Genomic DNA, 20,394 nt, shown 5'->3' with positions numbered 1-20,394 from the left:
GTACTGTAAAGTATTTTTTTATTGTTATTTACATGAACCAATTTTGATTATTTTTTCTTTAAAATTTTCGCATTTTCCCATTCAGAGCCTCGGAAGTGATCAGGTGAGGCAGCAGCGAGCCTCACCTGGGATCGATCAACCTCTGGCTGCCACAGCATGATGCTCCTGTCTGTACGTCACTAATAAAATTGTAAAAAAAAAAAAAATTAATATATGAACTTATTTCCCATATTTTACCTTATGTATAATGTTTTTATTTATTTATTTATTTTTTGTCACCAACTGTGAGTAACGTGAGCGATCAGAAACGGCGGAGAACAGATTGGAGGTGAGGCAGGCAGTTCTCGTGCCTCACGGCAGGGGGCGCTCATGATCCCAGACATTGTGACTCCACAGCTGCAGAGTAAGAGACAGTAACAGCGAGCTAGCCATACAGTAAAGTGCAGCGATATATTTAGTTTTCTCCTCTTACCACAGCTATCGGTTATTAATCGCAAAATAAACATGAAGTCTAAAACCATACTACTGCAACAGGCTGAATGTTCTGCTCTTTATGTGGGAAATATATTCTGTTTTTTTAGGGACGTTGTTGTCCGTTGCTATGGGAACAATGTAGCCTGGCCAATGCAGAGCGAGAAAAACGTGGGTTTGAGTTGGACTTTGAGTTGGACTGAATCGGTTTTTCCCTTTGCTGTGGAGCACGACGTGAACATTACCTTCATTTCCAAGTTTGATCATTATTGTACCGCAGCAGCGCTGCATGGATGGGATGGAAAGCAATTCTTTTTGGCCTCCATCGTTGTCCACATGTAAACAATAACATGCAGGTGATCTACATTTGTATATCTGATAATGATTAAGTTTTAGCTTTGCACCTCGCCGCATGTCACTCTTCTGCATTTATAAACGGAAAATATATGTATATTTTGTGGCCTAAATGTACTTTATACAGCAAAAGCAAGAAGTGATTCATCTTAACTGTAAACATCTCTCCCCTCACTGACTCACACGATGCTTGAGGTTAAATAATGTAGTGAATTTAATAGATGTCAGACGGACGCTGGTCCAGTACACATGTATACAGACGTTCTCAGTTCATACACATTCATACATTCATAAAAGTATGGCGACTTTAGAGCTGAGCAGCAAACCCTGCAGTGAGCAAAACAATGATGACTGACAACATATTCAACAATGACAGGGCTTCTGCTTACCGAATAAAGAAGATGGAAATAAGACTAAATGTTTCAGTACATAAAATATAGTTATCATTATTAAGTGTTTGTAAACAGGTAAGATATTCTATGACATTGTATTGAGAGCACTTGGTGAGACCCTGGCTGGTGGTCTGCTGGTGGTCTGTTGCACGGCTGGCTGAACAGTCGCTTCCTGTTGGATCCAGGCGGTCTGGGATCCACACCTGCTTCGTTTCCAGGTGATAGTTCATGTCGGTCGCCGTGCAAGTTTGGTTTGTCAAGATCTGTGGGCATGCGCAATAACGGCCTCACCTTAAGTCTGTGGTAAGATCCGTAGTTACAGGAAATGAATGTTGGTGATTATAGGAGCGTCAGTACGCCTGCACCTGGTTTGGTAAAAGCTGGCATCCGCTGCTGACATGGCTCATCACCTTCTGCTTCAGCTGGGCCACTTGCTCCCGCAGCACGCTGGCAGTGGAGGCCAGCTCGGTGTTTTGCGTCTTCAGGGTTTTGACCTTCTCCTCCAGCCTGGAGATCCTCTCCAGCTTCCTCTTGCGACACTTCGAAGCGGCTATCCGGTTCCGCAGCTTTTTCCGCTCCGCCTTGATGCGCTCCTGGTTGTCCATGTCGATGGGGGACAGTGGAGGACTGTCCCCGCAGCACTGCATGTCCGGGACGGTCTGCGGCTCGTCCTTCATCGCGCTGACGGACTGCTGGAGCCGCGACAGCGCCGCCGCGGCGGCCGCCTGCTGCTGCGCGCTGGCCGCGTGGGGAGGCGGTGGCGGGAAGGAGATGGTGTCCGTGGAGTAGTTAATGGCGGCGGCGCCCAGCGGAGCCGCGGCGTAGCCGTTCAGGGTGGTGTAGACGGGGAGGTCCGACGGCTGGAGCCCCGTGGATCCGGCGGTGCTGGGGGATCCGAGGAGCTCCAGTCGGTCCACGGACACGCACCCTGCGTCGTTCAGCTGGTTCTGCTTGTGAAGGTCCTCAAGCGCCTTGACAAAGCCTTCCGCGAATTCCTGCTCCTCACTGGCTGACTTCGGGAACATGAACTGAGAGTTTGGGTGAGACTGAATAATGAGACGCTCCAGGTCCGGAGAGGCGAGTTTTAGGAGTCCCAAATCCTGCGAGTTTATAATCCCACCCGTGTCCCGCAGCGGGTTCGGCTTCAGTTCTGAGTTCTGATCCTCCTGGTTCAGGCTGATCTCCTTCTTCATCATCGTGCTCTAGATGCTGTTCACCACGGGGAACGGGTGGAGAGGTGTTTCCATTCTACACCCTCACATGAGGGGCTGCGAGTCGTTTCAATACAGACAGGATTTGGACACTTTCTCCGTGTCCTCTGTGTGCGCAGTCTCTCTGTCAGCCCAGGTCTTCAGGTGCTGCGCCTCAGGGGTTCTGATGTGTCTCCTCTGCGCGCCTATGACATTGTCTTTTCCCGATGGCACGTCGGCTATGCGCAGCGCCAGACCTTCCTTGCGTTCTACCCCCAAAAATTCCATTATGTCACTGCAGAGCGCAGAGATTGGCCCAAAATGATCTTGGTTTCCGGTTCAATTTGAATAAGGGGGCCGAGCCGGTTTTTGTCACCATGGAGACCTTGAGTAAACTACAAACAGTGCAATGCATTGTGGTTTGATGTCATATCATAAAAAAACGCAGGTTGGCCAGAGGAGAACTGGGCGGGGAAGGTGTAAGAGGCAAAGGCCCAGCAGAGACAGAGCAGGCTGCTCTCTCTGCTGGGCTTGCACAATAGAGTAGAATAGAAACAAAATGCTCATCTGTTTTTGTTGTTTTTGTCTTAATGTGCCAGACCGCCTATAGAACCTTGTCTCCTTTCGCTCCCTCTGGAAACACCAAGTACTCACATTCAGCATTCACACAAATGAGTCCAAAGAACAGAATGAAGGTGGTTCTAAAACTTCAAGTGGGTATGAAGCTAAAAAGGGAAGGAAACTGTGACTGTGAGATGAGGAAAGCAGTCAGTGGAAAGGCGACTGCTCTGCCATGAGCCACAAACACCCTGTGATTTCTGTCTGCAGCGTGATGTGTTTCACAATTGTTTAGCAATTTATACATATCTGTAGCTTTATGAAGGAAAACAAAACTGTTTTATTCAACTTTAAAACATCCATATGTCATAAAGAAAAAAAATCAATAAAAGTGATTAAGTGGGTAAATATTGGAAAAAGAAAATCAACTGTTCCATAGATACCAGTAAGGTAAGCATCAGCAACTAAATGCTGCCTGTGGTGGATACTCCTACCACCAGCACATCATGTTAGTATTTATTTTTTCTTTATATTAGTAACATCTTATAATATGCTCAAGTTAGATATTTCATTTAGACATATATTTTCTAATGGTGCTCACTTTAGATAATGTCTGAATGGTTTATTCACACTTGTTCTTTTCTTTGAGGTGCTGCAATACAAACCACCTGGAGGAGGAAACCTGGAGCACACCATTTGTTTTTTTAAAAAACTTGATTTTAATTAGTTAATTTTTGTTTGCTGGTATCGGGATTAGAGCTGCTGGTGACTGACTCATCTGTTGTTAATTGTGGTAGGAGGTAAGACGTTCAGGGACATGTTAAATATATGCATAATGTTTTCTGTTCCAGGGGAAAACTCCAGCAGCAAGTCGCATGAAGTGATGGTTAGCTTGCAATTAATCAGAGTTTCTCTACCATTTGAGCCACTTTCTGCTTGTTCCATGCTTGTGTCCAAAAACTGAATTGAGGTGGACTTTGCAATTACAAAAAAAACATGTTTTTTTAAACAAAATAATTTTGTTTCAAAGGCAAATGTGATAAAATCATGTCAGATAAACATAAAATTCAAAAACCTAGTATTAATAAAATGTGTTCAAGTTGAGATAACGTGATTCAATTTAGTCAGACTGATCTCCCACTGAAGAGGGTCTAGCGAGAAAAGGCAATCACACGAGATGCTCAGGAAATGATGGAAGATCACGCGACATTTTGTGCCTGGGAAAAAGTAAAGCCAGTTTTAGTTACACATTAAACTACAGATATTTGTTTTTCTGTGCAGGGCACTATTGGCACTAAAGAACGGTACTGTAACAAATGGCTGTAAAAACTACTGAATAAAAATACAGTAAGGTGGCTGGTTATTGAAAATACAGCTTTTTACTGTGATCTGTAAAATACAGAGAAAGTAGTTTTGGGTGTTTGAACCTGGAATATAGTACAAATGCTGTGTTTCATGAAAGCATTTTATGAAACACAGGGTGAGAGACCAAAAAAGTTTTGTCTCAATTTTTCACTTCTTTCGCTGAGACAGAGCTTTTTTGGTCTCCGTTCCTCAGCTTTTATGAAACACAGGATTTAGACTTTGCTGTGGTCCTGAGGCCCAAACCGCTTAAGCAAATTAAAAGCACAAATACAAATTCCAAAAATGCGACATTAACAAAACGGAAAGGGTCTGTCCCAGTTGGAGACCTGAGAAATCACTGGATGACAGCGCTTTTGACTCGGAAGTTATTGTCTATTACTTCTGGTTGGCCTGTTGATGCGGTACGCTTTAGCGTCCGCCAAATTGAATGTGCCTCATCTGCCAGGAAGCTAATCCAAGTAAATGGTCTGAATTTCGTGAAGTGCCATTCTGCAAAGTATTTTAAATTAATCAATGTCACTGATACAATCTCTCACACATTATTATTATATAGGAATAATAATAATAATAATTAAAAAACTAAGGATGTTTCAAACTTTTTTATGTGATTATTTAATTGTTTACATTTGATACAGCTGATTTTGATAAATCGTCTTTACTGATGAACACACAAAAACACACCTTTGTATTCATGAACATATTAACAAAATCCCATAATTCAATGTGCATTTGCCAATTTAGTTACAAAGGACCCAAACAACATAAAGACATTATAAACATACAATTAAGAATTAACAAACATTTAACAAACATTCACAAAAAACATAGTGAAAAGTTAATTGAAACTGGTCCGTGCAGCACGTTCTCTCCACTGTATTCATGCCTATTGTCCAATCAGCGATTTCTCAGGTCTCCAATCAATCAATCAAATTTAATCTGTATAGCACATTTCAGCAGCAAGGCAATTCAAAGTGCTTTACAACACAAAAACACAAAGTCATGCAACATAGAATAAACAATCAAAACATGACATTAAGCAAAGTTCCATCATTACATTTATAATTGAATAAATTTCAAAAGCAATTCTAAACAGGTGTGTTTTTGTCTAGATTTAAAGGAAGTCAGTGTTTCAGCTGTTTTACAGTTTTCTGGAAGTTTGTTCTAGATTTGTGGTGCATATATGCTGAAAGCTACTTCTCCTTTGGTTCTGGTTCTGGGGATGCAGAGCAACCAGAACCAGAATCTGAGAGTCTGGAAGGTTGGTACAACAACAGCAGATCTTTAATGTATTGTGATGCTGAGCCGTTCAGTGATTGATAAACTAACAACAGTATTTTAAAATCTATTCTTTGAGCTACTAGTGTTATGTGGTCCAGCTGGGACATACTCTTTCCGTTTTGTTAAAGTTGAAGCGTTTTTGCTTTTGTAATTGTGCTTCATCAATGTTGTTGTGTTTTTGAATTTGCTGAAGTGGTTTGCAATTCAGGGACACAGTACAAAATAATAGGATTTATAATCAACGCATGTATTTAGAACCATCTAGTGGTGTAATGAGTAACTGCATGACGGGGTCTTCAGGCTGTGCGGTTCCTACGCCTATGTTTGGTTGTATAATGTGTACAACCAAACAATATACCACCAATACATATAATATTTGTAACCAAATCCATGATAAATCTATCATCATATGGATTTAATTCTATTTGGAAGCTCCAAGGCAACATAAGGAAAGTTTCAGAGGAAGAATGAAACGTTCTTCTAGTGTTTTATAACTCTTCACTCAGAGAAAGGGCGTTTCCCGAGCAACACGTGAAGGCAGCTCAGTATAAATAGAGCTCATTTCTGTTCCGCCTCACTTTCCTAGCTAACAGCTACATAGAGCCGCGCAGCGAAGAGAAGATGAACGACAACAGCCTGCCCAGAATCCTGGTGATTCTGCTGTCAACGGCGGTTTACGTCGCTGTTCTGGTCATTAACGCCTTGGCTGGAGCGGGCAGAGGTAAATTCAGCTCTCTGTCTAATTTCGGTGCCAGTTTCTCTTTACGTTCATAGAGTTTACCATTTAAATTGTACCGTGTGCGACATTTTAAGAATGGTTTATATTTTCCATGTGCTTCCTCATTGTTACCAAACATATAGAGGGGGGGAGAGGGCAGGAGATGGGGGTGAGGGCAGGAGATGGGGGTGAGGGCAGGAGGTGGGGGTGAGGGCAGGAGGTGGGGGTGAGGGCAGGAGGTGGGGGGAATTCTGCTTCTGTTTCTGGAAGCTTCTGTTTCCTGTTTCCCCAAAAACACCAATCGTTTCCATTTGCCACTGACCGGAAGTTCATGTTAAAACTGTGTAGCGTTTAATACTTTCTAATTCTCCAAACGCATTTAATGACCGGAGCCATTATTTCGAAATATTTTTGGCACTTAAAGCGAAATGATCTTAGAAATGGAAATGAGTCGGTCCTCCCTGTCCTGTTCCCTCTGCTACTCAAAATGGCTAACATTCCATCAGCATCATCAGAGGTGTGGCATAAAATCCAAACATTTGGAAGAAGACTTTCTTTCTCACTTTACTGTGGTGTGAACAAAAACCATCGAGTACGAGAAAGATCAGCAGCATAAGGGATGCTTATGCTGCTTATGTTTTTATTTATTTGTTTTTGTCTCTTTTTTTTTTTAAAGACAAAAACAAAAGACACAGCAGCAGATGTAAAAGTGTGGCTTAGTATTTGGTGTGGGTCAGGATTAGGCCGATAGTCCTTGCAGGCCTATTTGAAGCCTGCTACTAAAAGAAGATGCTGTCATTCCTAAGGCATGACTGAGTTCCTCAGGCCGTTTTCTCAAGATCTTTTGTAAATGTTTTTGCATCTGTTCCTCATCTGTGTGAACCTGGATCCAATAACTCTTCAGACAGTTTCAGTCAGCCTATTTAGACAGATGGAGCCAAATGTTCAGAGACAGAAGGTGGAAAAATACAAAGCTGTTTTGCTGAGTTTAAAGACGAGTAGGGATCTAAAAAAACTGAAAGAAAAGGAGGAGTCTGCCTCCCTTGTTTCTGATTAATTCTGACAGCCGAGTCCTGTACTATCTGGAGCTATTTGTTGGATGTTTTCTTAAGATAACTGAAGAGATTGCTGCAAAAGTTAAGACTTTTTATGAAAAGTATAAAAAGAAAATTAAGAAGAGTCATTTTTCAAACTTTCATTCCTTGCTTTCTGGGGAAATATTTGCATTTTTTATATTTAGCTATGCTGAAATCATCAAATCACACTTAACAACACTGTTATTCCAAATAAACAAATGTTAAATAATTACGTTATGTTAGAATGTTATGTCATATTCAGAAGTATGCTGATGATACCGTCATCACGGGGTGAATCACACAGGAACCTTGTCAGGGACTTTGTTTTTAATCCCAACCCTGATGCCATAGAAACGACCTATAGCTAAACACCCATCCATTCATTCATCCATTTTCTAACACCCTTGACTGAGGAACTCGTGCAATGAAACTTTTCATCTCCTCACTGGAGGTTGGAAGGAGGGGTAACAGGAATACAATAGAAACAGGGGGACTATTGGCTCGGCCTGTGAAGAAAAAAATGATATAAGTATTGATATATTGTTTTTATATGTTTGTGCTCTGTGGGAGCCTGAACTACAATTTCTCTGAGGGTAAATCCCAAAGGGATGCATAAAGTTTTATCTCTCCATCATCCATCTATCTCTTTAGAATGATGGGATTATGACACCCTGAAGGCTTGACAGGTTACCGATGGTGCTTGTCCAACATTGATACATGTTTGTGTCTTTCTCAAATGTATATTTCTCTTTCTCATAAGCAAAGAAGACACAGTGCTGCATCAGAGGGGGAACACTGATCACCCTGATGCTTCCTTTTGCTTCTCTATAAAGCAAAATGACTTAAAATGTTTAAGCAGTTTTGAAACTTATGTTTTCTTCCCTCAAAGATATAATTGCACGATACCTACTTACAGGTGACATTTTTTAAAGTTATGATCAAACTGGCTTCTGTTATTGGCTGTGAATAGAACTGTTGTCTGGAGTGAACCAGATTGAAGATAAGGGCTTAAAATGGGCTTGTTAGTTTTGATATTTCTTTTTGTGATTTGGCACTTTATAAATTAAACTTTGGATGTTAATATTGATGGTTGTTTGTGTTCAGGGCCCTTTCACGTCAGTACAGGCAATGTGTCGGCCCGCTATGACACTGACATCACTCCAGCTGGTTGGACCTTCTCCATCTGGGGAGTTATCTACACATGGCTCACCCTGATGGTCATTTACATCACTTCATATGTTTTCAGAGGGTAGGTAATATTGTGAGAGTTTTACTGAACATTTAAACAGAACATAACTGAACCTTATCTTTCTTTGTACAGGTCTTGGGCTCAGTCTCTGCTACCCTATGCCTTTTATTTCTCCTGGCTGTCCAATATGCTGCTGAATATGACGTGGCTCATTCTGTGGGACAAAGAGTATGTCTTCTATTTATTACAGCAGCAATGCATAGAGCTCACATTCTCAAAATGTTCTAAAACTTTATGCATACTTCTAAAATACACTAGTTGTAGTTTATCAGATATTTCTTTCCAGAGTAACAAACGTCGTCGATGTGAAAGTTTGATTACATTTTGTATTAGCCACTCTCAATAAATCTGTCAAAAGCAACTTTTAAAATCTGTTTATAAAAGCAGCGCATCTCTATCATAGCTGTACCCAGAACCTGGGTCTGAGGAGGTCCAGAACTACGCAGACCTACAGTTCTTATGTATGATGGATGTTTTCGGTTATTACTCCTTTAAAAAAAAAAAAAAAAAAATTCATCCTTAGAAAACAGCTGTCCGTTATCACTGTGACCACTAAAGTGAAGTGGAAACCTGGTAGTGGAAGGACTGATAGATTGACATCAGAGAACGATACATTTGGGTGTTTATTTCTGTTCACTTGAATGGTGCATTACAAAGCACACACAATGTAGTTTCTAAAAAATTAATGTTACTTTATTTAAAAACATTGCAACTATAACATGACCCTAAAGGCCATCTAAGGTTTTAGCTAAAACAGTAGTTTAGAGGTTGCTAATCTAATCACATGTTCATTTTCTTCTTGTCTTGCAGGTTAATGCTTGCAGCTTTGGTTGTGTTGATCCTGATAGCCTTTACCAACTACAGTGCCTTGTTCTTCGTTTGCTTTGCTACAGATTACTATGGACTGTGGTTACAGTCATACCATAGAAAGGATTTGGCCTGCCTCAGAATCCTGGTAGGTAGTGAATGCTCCATACCTCTGTATCCAAAGATTTTGAGGTAGCTGTGTGTGATCTGAATTCATATGTTTTTGTATCTGTTCAGGTCCAGAACGGCTTGGCTGTCTACACCACATGGAGTTCTATTGCCTCTCTGCTCAATTTCTCTGTGGTTCTCCAACTGTGGGGTGTAGACAAGAGCACAGCAGCAACCATCTCTTTGTGCATTCTTTTTGCAGAGTTGTTGGGATGGTAAGAGTCTCTATTCACAGCTGTTTATAGTTTGGAGTATTATTACTTGTAATTAGAAAGGTGGGGTTCCAGTTTCATCTTCCTTCCCTGATGTTAATGTGCCCTTAATTCTAAGCCTCCTTGAGTACAGCTGGGTGAATGTAGTAACTAAGTTCAGTCAATCTACCAATTACGTCTGACTTTCCCAGAAGCTCAGTTTACCTTGATAAGTTTCTTAACAGATTCTTTTAGTCCTCAGAAGAATAAGATTAGATTTAAGAAAGTACAGTAAGCTTTGCTAAGCTTTAAGGTTTGATCATCTTCTACTCATTTATTTCTGTGCAGGTTTGTCCTGGAGAACTGGGTGCTGGACCGCTGGGTGCGCTACATTCTGACAGTGTATCCTGTAGTTATCGTGGCTCTGGTTGGAATCATCTACAGGCATTTTAACCCGGCTGACCCCACTCCAAACACTGTTTTTATGGGTGAGTTTTGTTTATGTTTTTGTAATAAACCAAACCCTGTGACTCTCAAATAATAAGATAAACTAATCAATAAGTGTGAAATAATTAGCACTAATCTTTTGAGAACAGGAGTTGGTTTAATGGGTTTAATGGTTTTAGAGACAACTCTGAGATTTGTGCGTTTGCAGGGTTTCCCACCAGGCTAAGCATTAATTGTTTTTAGTCTTAGGAAACTAATAAAACAAAAAACATAAAATCACTTTTTTTTTTCTTTTTTTTTTAAGCCAAATTCCAAGTGTCTGTATTCTGAGCATTTCAATGGCGGAGCAGATTTATTCCTAAAAGATGGGTTGATAGAAATTATGTTTGTAGTTGATGCATTTAAAACTGGGAGAGTGAACCAGCTTTAAATGTATCAGTTGGTTCCTCTTTAGGCTCAGAACCCTAATGAGCACCTGGAACACAGTTTATGCTCTAATTTCTCTCAGTTAATGAGAAACAGCAGGGCAACAGGCAGCTCCACGTGCCACTTACTGGTGAAACACTCTTACTACACCCATTGTCATTAACTCCTGTTAACAGCAAATAAAGTAGCTTCTTATCATAACCCATAAACATTTAAAGACACCAGTGGGTATCACATCTTTATGATGAACCAGTTAACAAGCTGCTTTTGGTGGTTATACAGGCTTTTGACATGACATCTTGAAACAGTGATGTTGAAACTAGTCTGCTGTCGTTTATTTAGTTTTCACACCATGACTCCATTATTTGTGGATATGTTTTTCTGAGATGGACTTGCTTTTCTCAGTGAAAGAAATCTGTAGGCTTTTTCCCCAGCCAGCAGTGGTACAGTTCCTAGATGCAGAAGGTGTAGTGCTGTGACCTTGAGGAAAATCTTGGGGGTTTTGAAAACGACTTTTTAAACTTGTTTATACCTTGATAGTGAAGCCTGAATCATGCCTAATTTATATTGATCATAAAATCTTATCCTGGATAAAAGCGATACCCTGATGTTGATGTAATTTTAACATTTTTTGTTTTGCTTTGTTAGTGGTGCAGCTGGTGGTGGCCTGCATCCTGTTTGTTTCCAGAGTCTGCTCAGTCATCTGGAGGAACAAGTGGAGGCCTCTACACTCATCAGGTTCAGCCCGACTAATTATGTCCCCACTTGATGGCCACAAGTTTGGGATCTTTAACTAAGAAAATTATTTTTCAATCTACTTCACTTGTTTACACATGACCATGTCTTCATTGGGGATAAAATGGTCTTTTGCTTGACTTATTTTTTTTTAATAAACAGCTCTCCTTTTGCTCCTAATAAACATGAAACTACCTTTCTCAGTAGAAATGTCTGAAATCTTAATTATTACTATAACATTTTACTACATGTACCACTTTATAATAGTTTTGAAAGCATTATATAATTTGATCCAAATTATTTTACTGCTTTATGTATTGCACTTCCAATGTTTTTATGTTTGTTTATTTGTTATGTTCACTATAATGGAATGGTATATGAAGTATTCAAGCTTTTTAAAACAATAAAAATCATATGTTTTGTATGGATTTTAAGGTTGATTTCTATTGTACAGCACTTTTGATTTTGTCTATGAAAAGCACTTTATGCATAAACTTTACCAACTTCCTTTTCAGTTCTTTTTGATGTGCCTATTTAGTCATTTTGTTAACACATTTTGCTATAAAGTTGAACATTTAAAGCTAACGCCACAAGCTTTATAATAAAGGTTAAAAACTTTTCCCTACTTCTGATATGAGACACTTCATATACGACATAGTAGTCAAACTAAACTTGCTGCAAACATGGACCTGGCAATTTCTGAATTTTAGAAATTCTCTCTACTGTAAGAAATACTTTCTTTCTTGCAAGCACTGCAGTAAAAGCAAATTATACTGACCAATTGGAAATGTAGAGTCACCATCTGCAAGAGGAAAGATTGTAGAGCTGGTTTGTTACCACAAGTCTGAAATGATTTTGTACACTGAGAGGGAGATTAGCTAAAAATCAAATCAAATTTTATTTGGATAGCACATTTCAGCAGCAAGGCATTTCAAAGTGCTTTACATCAAAAACACAAAGTCAAGCAACATAGAATAAACAATACATTGTCACATATTACATTTCAAATACAATTCTAAACAGGTGTGTTTTTACTTGAGATTTAAAGGAAGTCAGGGTTTCTGCTGTTTTACAGTTTTCTGGAAGTTTGTTCCAAATCTTTGGTGCATAGATGCTGAAAGCTGCTTCTTGGTTCTGGTTCTGGGGATGCAGAGCAGACCAGAACCAGAAGACCTGAGAGTCTGGAAGGTTGATGCAACAACAGCAGATCTTTGATGTATTGTGGTTGTACAGTGATTTGTAAACTAACAACAGTATTTTAAAATCTATTATTTGAGCTACGGGAGCCAGTGGAGGGACTTTAAAACTGGTGTTATGTCTCTATCTTCCTGGTTCTAGTGAGAACGCGAGCAGCAAGTAAATATGGTTATTTATGGTGTTTCAGATTTAAATAAAATTGTTTAACAATAAAAAACTGGATTATTCCTGGCACATGCCCAGTACTTGCATTTCCAAACTTGTCCCAACCCATTGTGTCCTTCCAGTGCGCGTTGAGGTTTGAGTGGGTAGCATAGACATTTTAAAGGTCCAGTCCCAACACTTGTACTGCCATTTTACCTGTACAGTGTATATATTTTTGTTTTCAATACTGGAGATATTTTACTTGTTGAATACAGAGCAAACTTCAACTTCATCACATATGTTCAGCAGAGAGAAACAAAAACCCCCATCTTTGGGGGGTTGGTGGGATCTCATCTGTATTTATAATAATAATAATAATGACATTGTTAATAATTTTTTTTTTCTTTAAGAACAAGCATTTTTATAGTATATGAAGCATCTGATTCATACTGGAAGGTGGCAGTAATGCGCCTAAAGATGTTTTCCAATCACCATAAAAGTAGAAGAAGAAGAAGAAGAAGAAGAAGGCGGAAGTGTTGTGATGAGGAAGTAGTGTTTTGGACACCAGAAACTGTGGATCCTCTTTGGCCAGAAAGGGTGTTTTTTTGCTTCCCTAGCATTATATTTGCGCTGCTGTCTCTGTTTCATCCAGAATGTCTAAGAACACCGTTTCTGACCGCTTCAGGAAAGTAGATGTAGATGAATATGACGAAAACAAGTTTGTGGACGAGGAGGACGGCGGTGAGAACCAAGGAGGTCCGGACGAAGCAGAAGTGGACTCCCTTCTGAGACAATATCCTTCTCGGTGATTTATGACGTTAACTGGGTTTACTGGGTGGAAGACGTCTGGTCGGGTTTCCTGGGTTTCCTCCAGCATGTCTCGGCGTTCAGTGGGTGAGACTCGAGTTTCCGGCTGGAGGAACAGGAGGGTGTGGTCCTTCATTCCTTTACTATTTTCTTCTGGTTGTTTCCGTTTGGTTCAACATTCTCTGTAAAGTTGATCAACTTTAGATCCAGAAAATAATTAAACAAGGTGAACCTGTTCCTGCTCGGAATATAACTAGCTTTCAAGCATACATATATATACACAAACCTTTCAGATATTTTAGTCACTTTAAACAAAACGTGACGGAATTATTCAGGTGAATAAACATTTCTCATTCTGAGCTTATTGAACTTTGTTTATTGCAGCTTCGTGACTTTCAAGAATAAGCTGTGATGATCTTTACCATATAAGGTGATCATCCTGTTCTGTGTTCCTCTCTTGCTCCTGATGCCGTTTCTTGTCTCTGTGATTCTTGACTAATCCTTGCAAAGGGAACATGACTGGAGCTCTCCATGCTGTACTGAAGAACCCTCCAATCAACACCAAGAATCAGAATGCTAAGGTATGAACATCTGACATGCCTCCTGCTGCCCTTCTGTGATCACTAGTGAACATGATCAAACACGGAGCACCGTAGCTCTGGTTAGGTCTTTGCTCTGCAAGATGACGACACGTCAGAAGATTTTCACAAACTGAGCTCATGTAGCAGCTGCTCATAAATCAGAGGTGGTATTTGTGATACTGTGTACTCTGCTGTCTGCCAGAGCAGTGATAAATTTCAAAAGACTCTGAGCTTCATTCTTGTTCAAACAGAACATCCATGCATGACCTTAACTCTGGGTGCCATCAGTGTCGAGACATCTATGAACAACTGGTACTGATGACTTGAGAAAAACTTTATTCTTATATCCTGGCATGGAATGATAGTCATGCATGCAAGTTTTAATCAAAACAGTACATTTTTAATCAATTATTTTTTTGTGAATTTTTTATTGAACCCCTCCCCCCTTTGGAGTTGAATTTGGAATTCCAACTTCAAATGACCTTTAGTGTAAATATTTCAACTTAAGTAGTTTTCACCGCATGTGAGCTCAAAATCCAACATGGCTGCTGTGCATATCAAACTTGATAGATGCTGTAAAAACACAGTTTTTAACTCTGTTATGTAATCTTTTTTTCTGCCTGGCTGGTAATGCCTGCCTGCCCCCCCCCCCGGCTGTGTGGCAGGACCGAGCGGAGCTGCTGGTGGTCAAAGTTCTTAGCAGTTTTAAGAGTAGTGACATAGAAAAAGCTGTGGGCGCCCTGGACAAAGCAGGAGTAGACCTGCTGATGAAATACATCTACAGAGGCTTTGAGAAACCATCTGACAACAGCAGCGCTATCCTGCTGCAGTGGCATGAAAAGGTAAGGTGTGTGTGTGTGTGTACATATAGCTCAACACAGACTAGTATGGAAACTTGTAGATTGATTACACAGAAGTCTATGGAATTCTGGAAGCCCAGGCAAACAGTGGCTTGTGAAAGTTTTCAGCTTCCTTGAACTTTTGCCGCCTTTCAGGCTCCAAACATAAAGATCTAAAATGTTTATTATTTTTGAAAAATCAACAAGTGGTACACAATTGTGAGGTGGAACAAAATTTATTAGATATTTAAATCTTTTTTATAAAGCTGTAATTGCAGCAAGAGGTGGTGCTACAAAGTATTAAATCAATAATAATAATAATAATAATAATATTGCACGGCCAACACAAGTGGTTCTCTAAAGTCGCTTGGTTTCGTTTCTATTAGTTTTGCACATTGAGAGACTGAAATTCTTCCTTGCATAACAGCTGGAGCTCAGTGAGGTTGGATGGACAGCGCTTGTGAACAGCAGTTTTCAGCTCTGAATTGGATTCAGGTCTGGACTTTGACTGGACCATTCTAACATCAGGATCTATTTGTGAACCTTTCTATTGTAGATTTTGTGGTATGTTTGGGGTCATTGTCTTGTTGGAAGGTAAATCTCCGTCCCAGTCTCAGGTCTTCTGCAGACTCCAACAGGTTTTCTTCCATTAAGGTTCTGTATTTGGCTCCATCCATCTTAACATCAATTTAAGATGGAGGGAGCTGAAAAAACCAGGCTCAAACCATGATGCTGCCAGCACCATGTTTGACAATGGATAATGAGCTGTGTTGATTTTACACTATATAGTTTTGCTTTGCGGCCAAAAAGTTGGATTTTAGCACCTTCTTCCACACGTTTGGTGTGTCTCTCATTTGTCTTGTGGCAAACTTTAAACAAGACTTTGTATGAATATCTTTGGGAAATGGCTTTCTTCTTGCCACTCTTCCATAAAGGCCAGATTTGTGCAGTGAATGACTGATAGCTGTCCTGTGGACAGACTCTCTCACCTCAGCTGTAGATCTCTACTGTTCATCCAGAGTGATCATGGGCCTCTTGGCTGCATCTCTGATCAGTTTTCTTCTTGTTCCAGATGGAAGTTTAGAGGGATGACCAGGTCTTGGTAGATCTTGCAGTGGTCTGATGACCACTGCAAGATCTACCTTCCATTTCAATATGATTGCTTGCTCATTTCAATATGATTGCTTGCTCAGTGCTCCTTGAGATGTAAAGCTTGGGAAATCTTTTTGTATCCAAATTCTGCTTCAAACTTCTCCATAACACTATCTGGGACCTGCCTGGTGTGTTCCTTGGTCTTCATGATGCTCTTTGCGCTTTAAACACAACCTGAGAACAACACAGAGCAGGTGCATTTACAGGGGACTTCATTACACACAGGTGGATTCTATTCATCACCATCAGTTACTTAGGACAACATTGGCTCATTCAGAGATCCTCACTGAACTTCTGGAGTGAGTTTGCTGCACTGAAAGTAAAGTGGCTGAATGATATTGCACTTTTCTGTTCTTTTATTTGTTAAAAAAGTTTAAAATATCCACGATTGTGTCCCACTTGTTGATTCTTCACAAAATAATGCAAATTTTAGATATTTATGTTTGAAGCCTGAAAAGTGGCAAAAGTTTGAATAGTTCAAGGGGGTTGAATACTTTTGCAAGGCCCCATAGGGGCCCCAGCTTCCTGGTGTTTTAATCACTTCGGGATTGTTTTGATTTTTAGACAGCTTTGTTTCTCAGCTGTTCTATATGCTACACTTCACCATTTGGACTTTAGCTCATTTTTTGTTAGTATCAGTTATCTTTACATTTAGCTTCAAATTTCAACCACCATGAAAAGAGAAGAAGAAAAACATCTTATGCTTTTTGTTTCAACAGATGCTTAGTTATCTGTTGAAAGATATAAACGCTTACATAAAATATGGGTGGGTGATATGAACTTAAATTTATGGAAATATTTTGTGGTTCTATTGGAACCATAGTCGCTGTATGTTTTTTCCCACTATAGAGGAAAAGTTACATATATACATATAAGGTGTGGAATCGCAATATTGCCTAATATTACTTAGACCGAATGAAAATATAATGTGATTGAATGTCGATTATGATCACAATTTTTCACCATAATTTTGAGTCATAATCTCCCAAAATTAAATAGAGCCCGTTTTATCAACAGCTCTGACATTTCCTGGTATTTCTTTGTCATTTAGAAGTAGAATAAAAAAAAAACAACTTTGTCCCTTTGGTCAGTGCTCCCAGCAGATACTGTTAAACGAACACTATGTATCTTGAGTTGGCCTGGCAGACACCAAACCAGCAGTGTTTTGTTGTTGTGTTGAGAACATGATTAGTGATGCATGCCCCAACACGTCATGTCATCTTGTGCCCAAGTTTCTGTCATCTGGGCTAGAATTTAATTGCCATCAAATCAATTTGTATTTGTCTTATAAGCTATGAATGGTAGTTTCAACATCACAAGCCCAAGTTCATTGGTGAGTCGCCATCTTGGCCTCATTCAGGACACCAACATAACATCATTTTTAGGAAACTTGTGGTTCCAGTGAAAACTGATTAAAACTGTGTGGTTATTTGTGCCTATGACAGAATGCTGACTTGGTTCTCTTCTCGTTTTGATCGTTTCCTCAGGCTCTGGCAGTGGGCGGAGTCGGCTCCATCGTCCGAGTCCTGACTGCAAGGAAGACTGTCTGATCCCCACAATCTGCAGTGTTTGTCGAGGTCATCAAGGCTGGTGTCCTTTTAAGAAACTGGAGCTTCTGATGCATCACTTTGTTTTTTTCTGTTTTCACTCCTCTGGGATTCAGAAGGTGCTGGCACCTCAAACTGTACTCTGCCAGCAGTACAGAATCCACTTTTCTTCTTGAACACAAAACGGCACCTTGCTCTGTCATCTGCTCAGCTCCATCACTGAAACACTCTTAACTCACCTCCAGCTTTCCCTCTGCTCTTCTGTGGGTCTGACTCCTGACGATGAGGGGAATGGAAAAGGTGGATGGATTCTCATTGACACATTTCCCCTGCCTGTGCCCCAGTGCATGCTGGGACTGAGCTTCATTTAACCTCAAATTAGAATGTTTGAGGTAAACTTCGAACTTTCAATCCTTTTTTTCTACTTCTGTCTTCACAAAAGCCACATCCATGTGGCACTTTGTGTGAATGCTTTTTATATTTGGAATAAACAAAATAAAGAGCTAAACTTTAATACTGATTGGTTATTTATCGGTCATTAATGCTAATGGTTTTGAGGATGGAGCTTTGAGTTTTGACACAAATGAGAAAAGAAATAGAACCTTCCCTTCTTTGAATCTGTCACAAGTAAACCAAAACAAGACAGTTGTGCAGAGGATATTCATCATATTTGTCATCCTGCGTTTTATGTTGGACAGATGGATAGTTTCCTGAACAATGAAAGCATTCCTAAGGTCTATTAGTATAGGATTCACAAAACTTCACCCAAAATGAAACATTTTTAATGGACTCAAAAGTAGGCCTGGCGGAACAGTTCCCCGTAATGTTAGACAGGCCAAACTGTTCATCCTAGAGACATGAAATTAGGTTTGTTGTTAGACCCTCTTATGGCCCCAAATTAAGAAGAAATTGTGATCTAAAATGGGACATTTACACACCTCAAAATCCTTCCCGTCCCAATGCAGTTCAGAGATGGAGATTTAAATCCTGAGTTCTGGGGCTTAACACGCCAAAGCAAACAAATCACTATAACTTTCACACAGGAAGACTGAAATGTGACAAACATAGCAAGAGTTATCCATGTTGGATGCCTGATTACACTTTGATATGCTGATGCTGACCCATCAGAGCTGGAAGTCACTTATTTTTCTTGATCTGAATTTTTTAAAATGTAGGTAGTTAAAGGTTTATTTGTGCTTTTAAGCACAAATAATTTGGAGCTGCAGTGATGCTGGTACAGTCACAAGACCAATTGGTGACATCACCTTTAAACAGGAAGTCCAGTTTTGATGCTGGGAGTCTTTGATTCATCCAGATTTAAATCTGCCTGATGACAAACAATATGATGTTAAATCCTACTCTCAACACAACTAGTGCCTGCAATAGAAACCCAAATTCTATGCTGTATGCTGTTTGCATGTGGTTGGTTTAATTTGGAAGATGCATCTGTTATTGAGCCAAACTGGATATACAGCACATAATCTTTTACTTCTAAAGCTTTCAATACTGGAATTTGACTCCAGGACGCTGGAGAAGAGTGAATATGATTTAATTTAATTCAAAAATACTTAACAGTCTTAAAGGGAAATTAAATGTTGTAGCTCATTAATTCAGATTCTTCAAAGCTCTCTTGTATCATGTCATTGTAGTTTAACTCCACCCTATACATCAAGCCTCTGACTGAAGATACTGTTTTCTCAAGACAGTCTCATGAAAAAGGTGGTGAGGGTTGTCCATAACTTTTTTGATTTTATGAAAAATTAGACACAATGTATGCCACGCCCACTCAAGATTATTACGCAACTCCTCCCTGTAAACAATCCCCAAAGTGGGTCCTTGAGAGCCTAGATCCTGCATGTTTTAATTCTCTCCCTGATTTAACACACCTGGATCAAATGATGGCTTGTCAGAAGGCCTCAGAAGAACGTTGACCTGCTGGAAAGGTTGTTGGTACCAGGGAGAAAACTGAAACATGCAGGATGCCGGCCCTCCAGGACTGACTTTGGAGACCCCTGATTAAGCCTTACATCGTCTCCACATCCAATAACCGCACATGACGCGAGACTAAAGGAACTCCTCACCAATTCTCTCACCAGATAGTGAACAAAACTCCATTCCATAACTCATCCCACTCCAGTACACAATGATGTGGAAGCTGCTTTAATGTCTTCATCTAATTCTACACAAAACACACTTTCCCCCTTGAGGTCAAGGTATCAGACTACTGTTTTTCATTAGCACAGAATTTTTTTCCTGATCATTTCCAAGCTATATCCCATTGTAATCCTCAGACTAACCAGAAATATTTTAAATTTAAATAATTGTTTATTTAAATTTTTTTAATCCACTATCTAATAAATTAGACAGTATTTAAAACTAGATTGTTAACAATCTAAAAATATTAAGATTACCTGGTCGCAATAGATGCTTCCATAGAGAACCATGACAGAGGAGACCCACTTTCACTCTTCTGTCATTCACTCAGAAGAATGGATGGCAGAAATTCTCCCAAGCTCTAAAAGTTACACAGCAGCAACTTGGATGAATGAAATAAGCAGAAATGCTGCAAGGCTGTTGAAACTTTAAACTGGTATTGAATCAAACATTCAATACCAATACATTCACTTTCTGGTGAGATAATTGGTGAGGACTTCCTTTAATCTCATGTCATGTGTGGTTATTGGATGAACCACAGCCTTAAT

The 20,394-nt window shown here is 39.8% G+C and overlaps 3 protein-coding genes across 3 annotated transcripts; 2 read left to right on the top strand and 1 right to left on the bottom strand.

The window, feature by feature from the left end:
- Positions 1–1,015: 1,015 nt before the first annotated feature.
- Positions 1,016–2,641, bottom strand: LOC129361732 (transcription factor JunD-like). The gene has a single exon (XM_055032768.1). It carries the CDS (start codon positions 2,411–2,413, stop codon positions 1,568–1,570), a length of 846 nt encoding a protein of 281 aa, XP_054888743.1. The 5' UTR covers positions 2,414–2,641; the 3' UTR covers positions 1,016–1,567.
- Positions 2,642–2,654: 13 nt separating this feature from the next.
- LOC129361731 (uncharacterized) lies at positions 2,655–11,853 on the top strand. The gene is made up of 8 exons (XM_055032767.1): positions 2,655–3,765; positions 6,195–6,329; positions 8,507–8,651; positions 8,724–8,819; positions 9,462–9,606; positions 9,696–9,841; positions 10,166–10,305; positions 11,339–11,853. Exons 2-8 carry the CDS (start codon positions 6,230–6,232, stop codon positions 11,485–11,487), a joined length of 921 nt encoding a protein of 306 aa, XP_054888742.1. The 5' UTR covers positions 2,655–3,765; positions 6,195–6,229; the 3' UTR covers positions 11,488–11,853.
- Positions 11,854–13,284: 1,431 nt separating this feature from the next.
- On the top strand, positions 13,285–18,206 carry LOC129362344 (actin-related protein 2/3 complex subunit 5-like). The gene is made up of 4 exons (XM_055033836.1): positions 13,285–13,560; positions 14,083–14,154; positions 14,820–14,996; positions 17,633–18,206. The coding sequence occupies exons 1-4, from the start codon at positions 13,420–13,422 to the stop codon at positions 17,693–17,695; spliced, it is 453 nt and encodes a 150-aa protein (XP_054889811.1). The 5' UTR covers positions 13,285–13,419; the 3' UTR covers positions 17,696–18,206.
- The last annotated feature ends 2,188 nt before the right edge of the window (positions 18,207–20,394 follow it).

Source organism: Poeciliopsis prolifica, unplaced genomic scaffold, assembly GCF_027474105.1.
Source record: "Poeciliopsis prolifica strain line A6 unplaced genomic scaffold, Auburn_PproV2 SCAFFOLD008, whole genome shotgun sequence".
In the NCBI taxonomy this organism is placed as follows: domain Eukaryota; kingdom Metazoa; phylum Chordata; class Actinopteri; order Cyprinodontiformes; family Poeciliidae; genus Poeciliopsis; species Poeciliopsis prolifica.
This window is presented reverse-complemented; position numbering and strand designations above follow the sequence as displayed.

What these genes read in the sequence shown, in the direction of transcription:
- LOC129361732 (XM_055032768.1), bottom strand. Translation starts at nt 2,413, where the DNA reads ATGATGAAGAAGGAGATCAGCCTGAACCAGGAGGATCAGAACTCAGAA.
- LOC129361731 (XM_055032767.1), top strand. Translation starts at nt 6,230, where the DNA reads ATGAACGACAACAGCCTGCCCAGAATCCTGGTGATTCTGCTGTCAACG. An exon ending in CTTGGCTGGAGCGGGCAGAG is followed by an intron (nt 6,330 to 8,506) that starts GTAAATTCAGCT and finishes GTTTGTGTTCAG; the next exon opens with GGCCCTTTCACGTCAGTACA. An exon ending in CTCATTCTGTGGGACAAAGA is followed by an intron (nt 8,820 to 9,461) that starts GTATGTCTTCTA and finishes CTTGTCTTGCAG; the next exon opens with GTTAATGCTTGCAGCTTTGG.
- LOC129362344 (XM_055033836.1), top strand. Translation starts at nt 13,420, where the DNA reads ATGTCTAAGAACACCGTTTCTGACCGCTTCAGGAAAGTAGATGTAGAT. An exon ending in TGGACTCCCTTCTGAGACAA is followed by an intron (nt 13,561 to 14,082) that starts TATCCTTCTCGG and finishes AATCCTTGCAAA; the next exon opens with GGGAACATGACTGGAGCTCT. An exon ending in CCAAGAATCAGAATGCTAAG is followed by an intron (nt 14,155 to 14,819) that starts GTATGAACATCT and finishes GCTGTGTGGCAG; the next exon opens with GACCGAGCGGAGCTGCTGGT.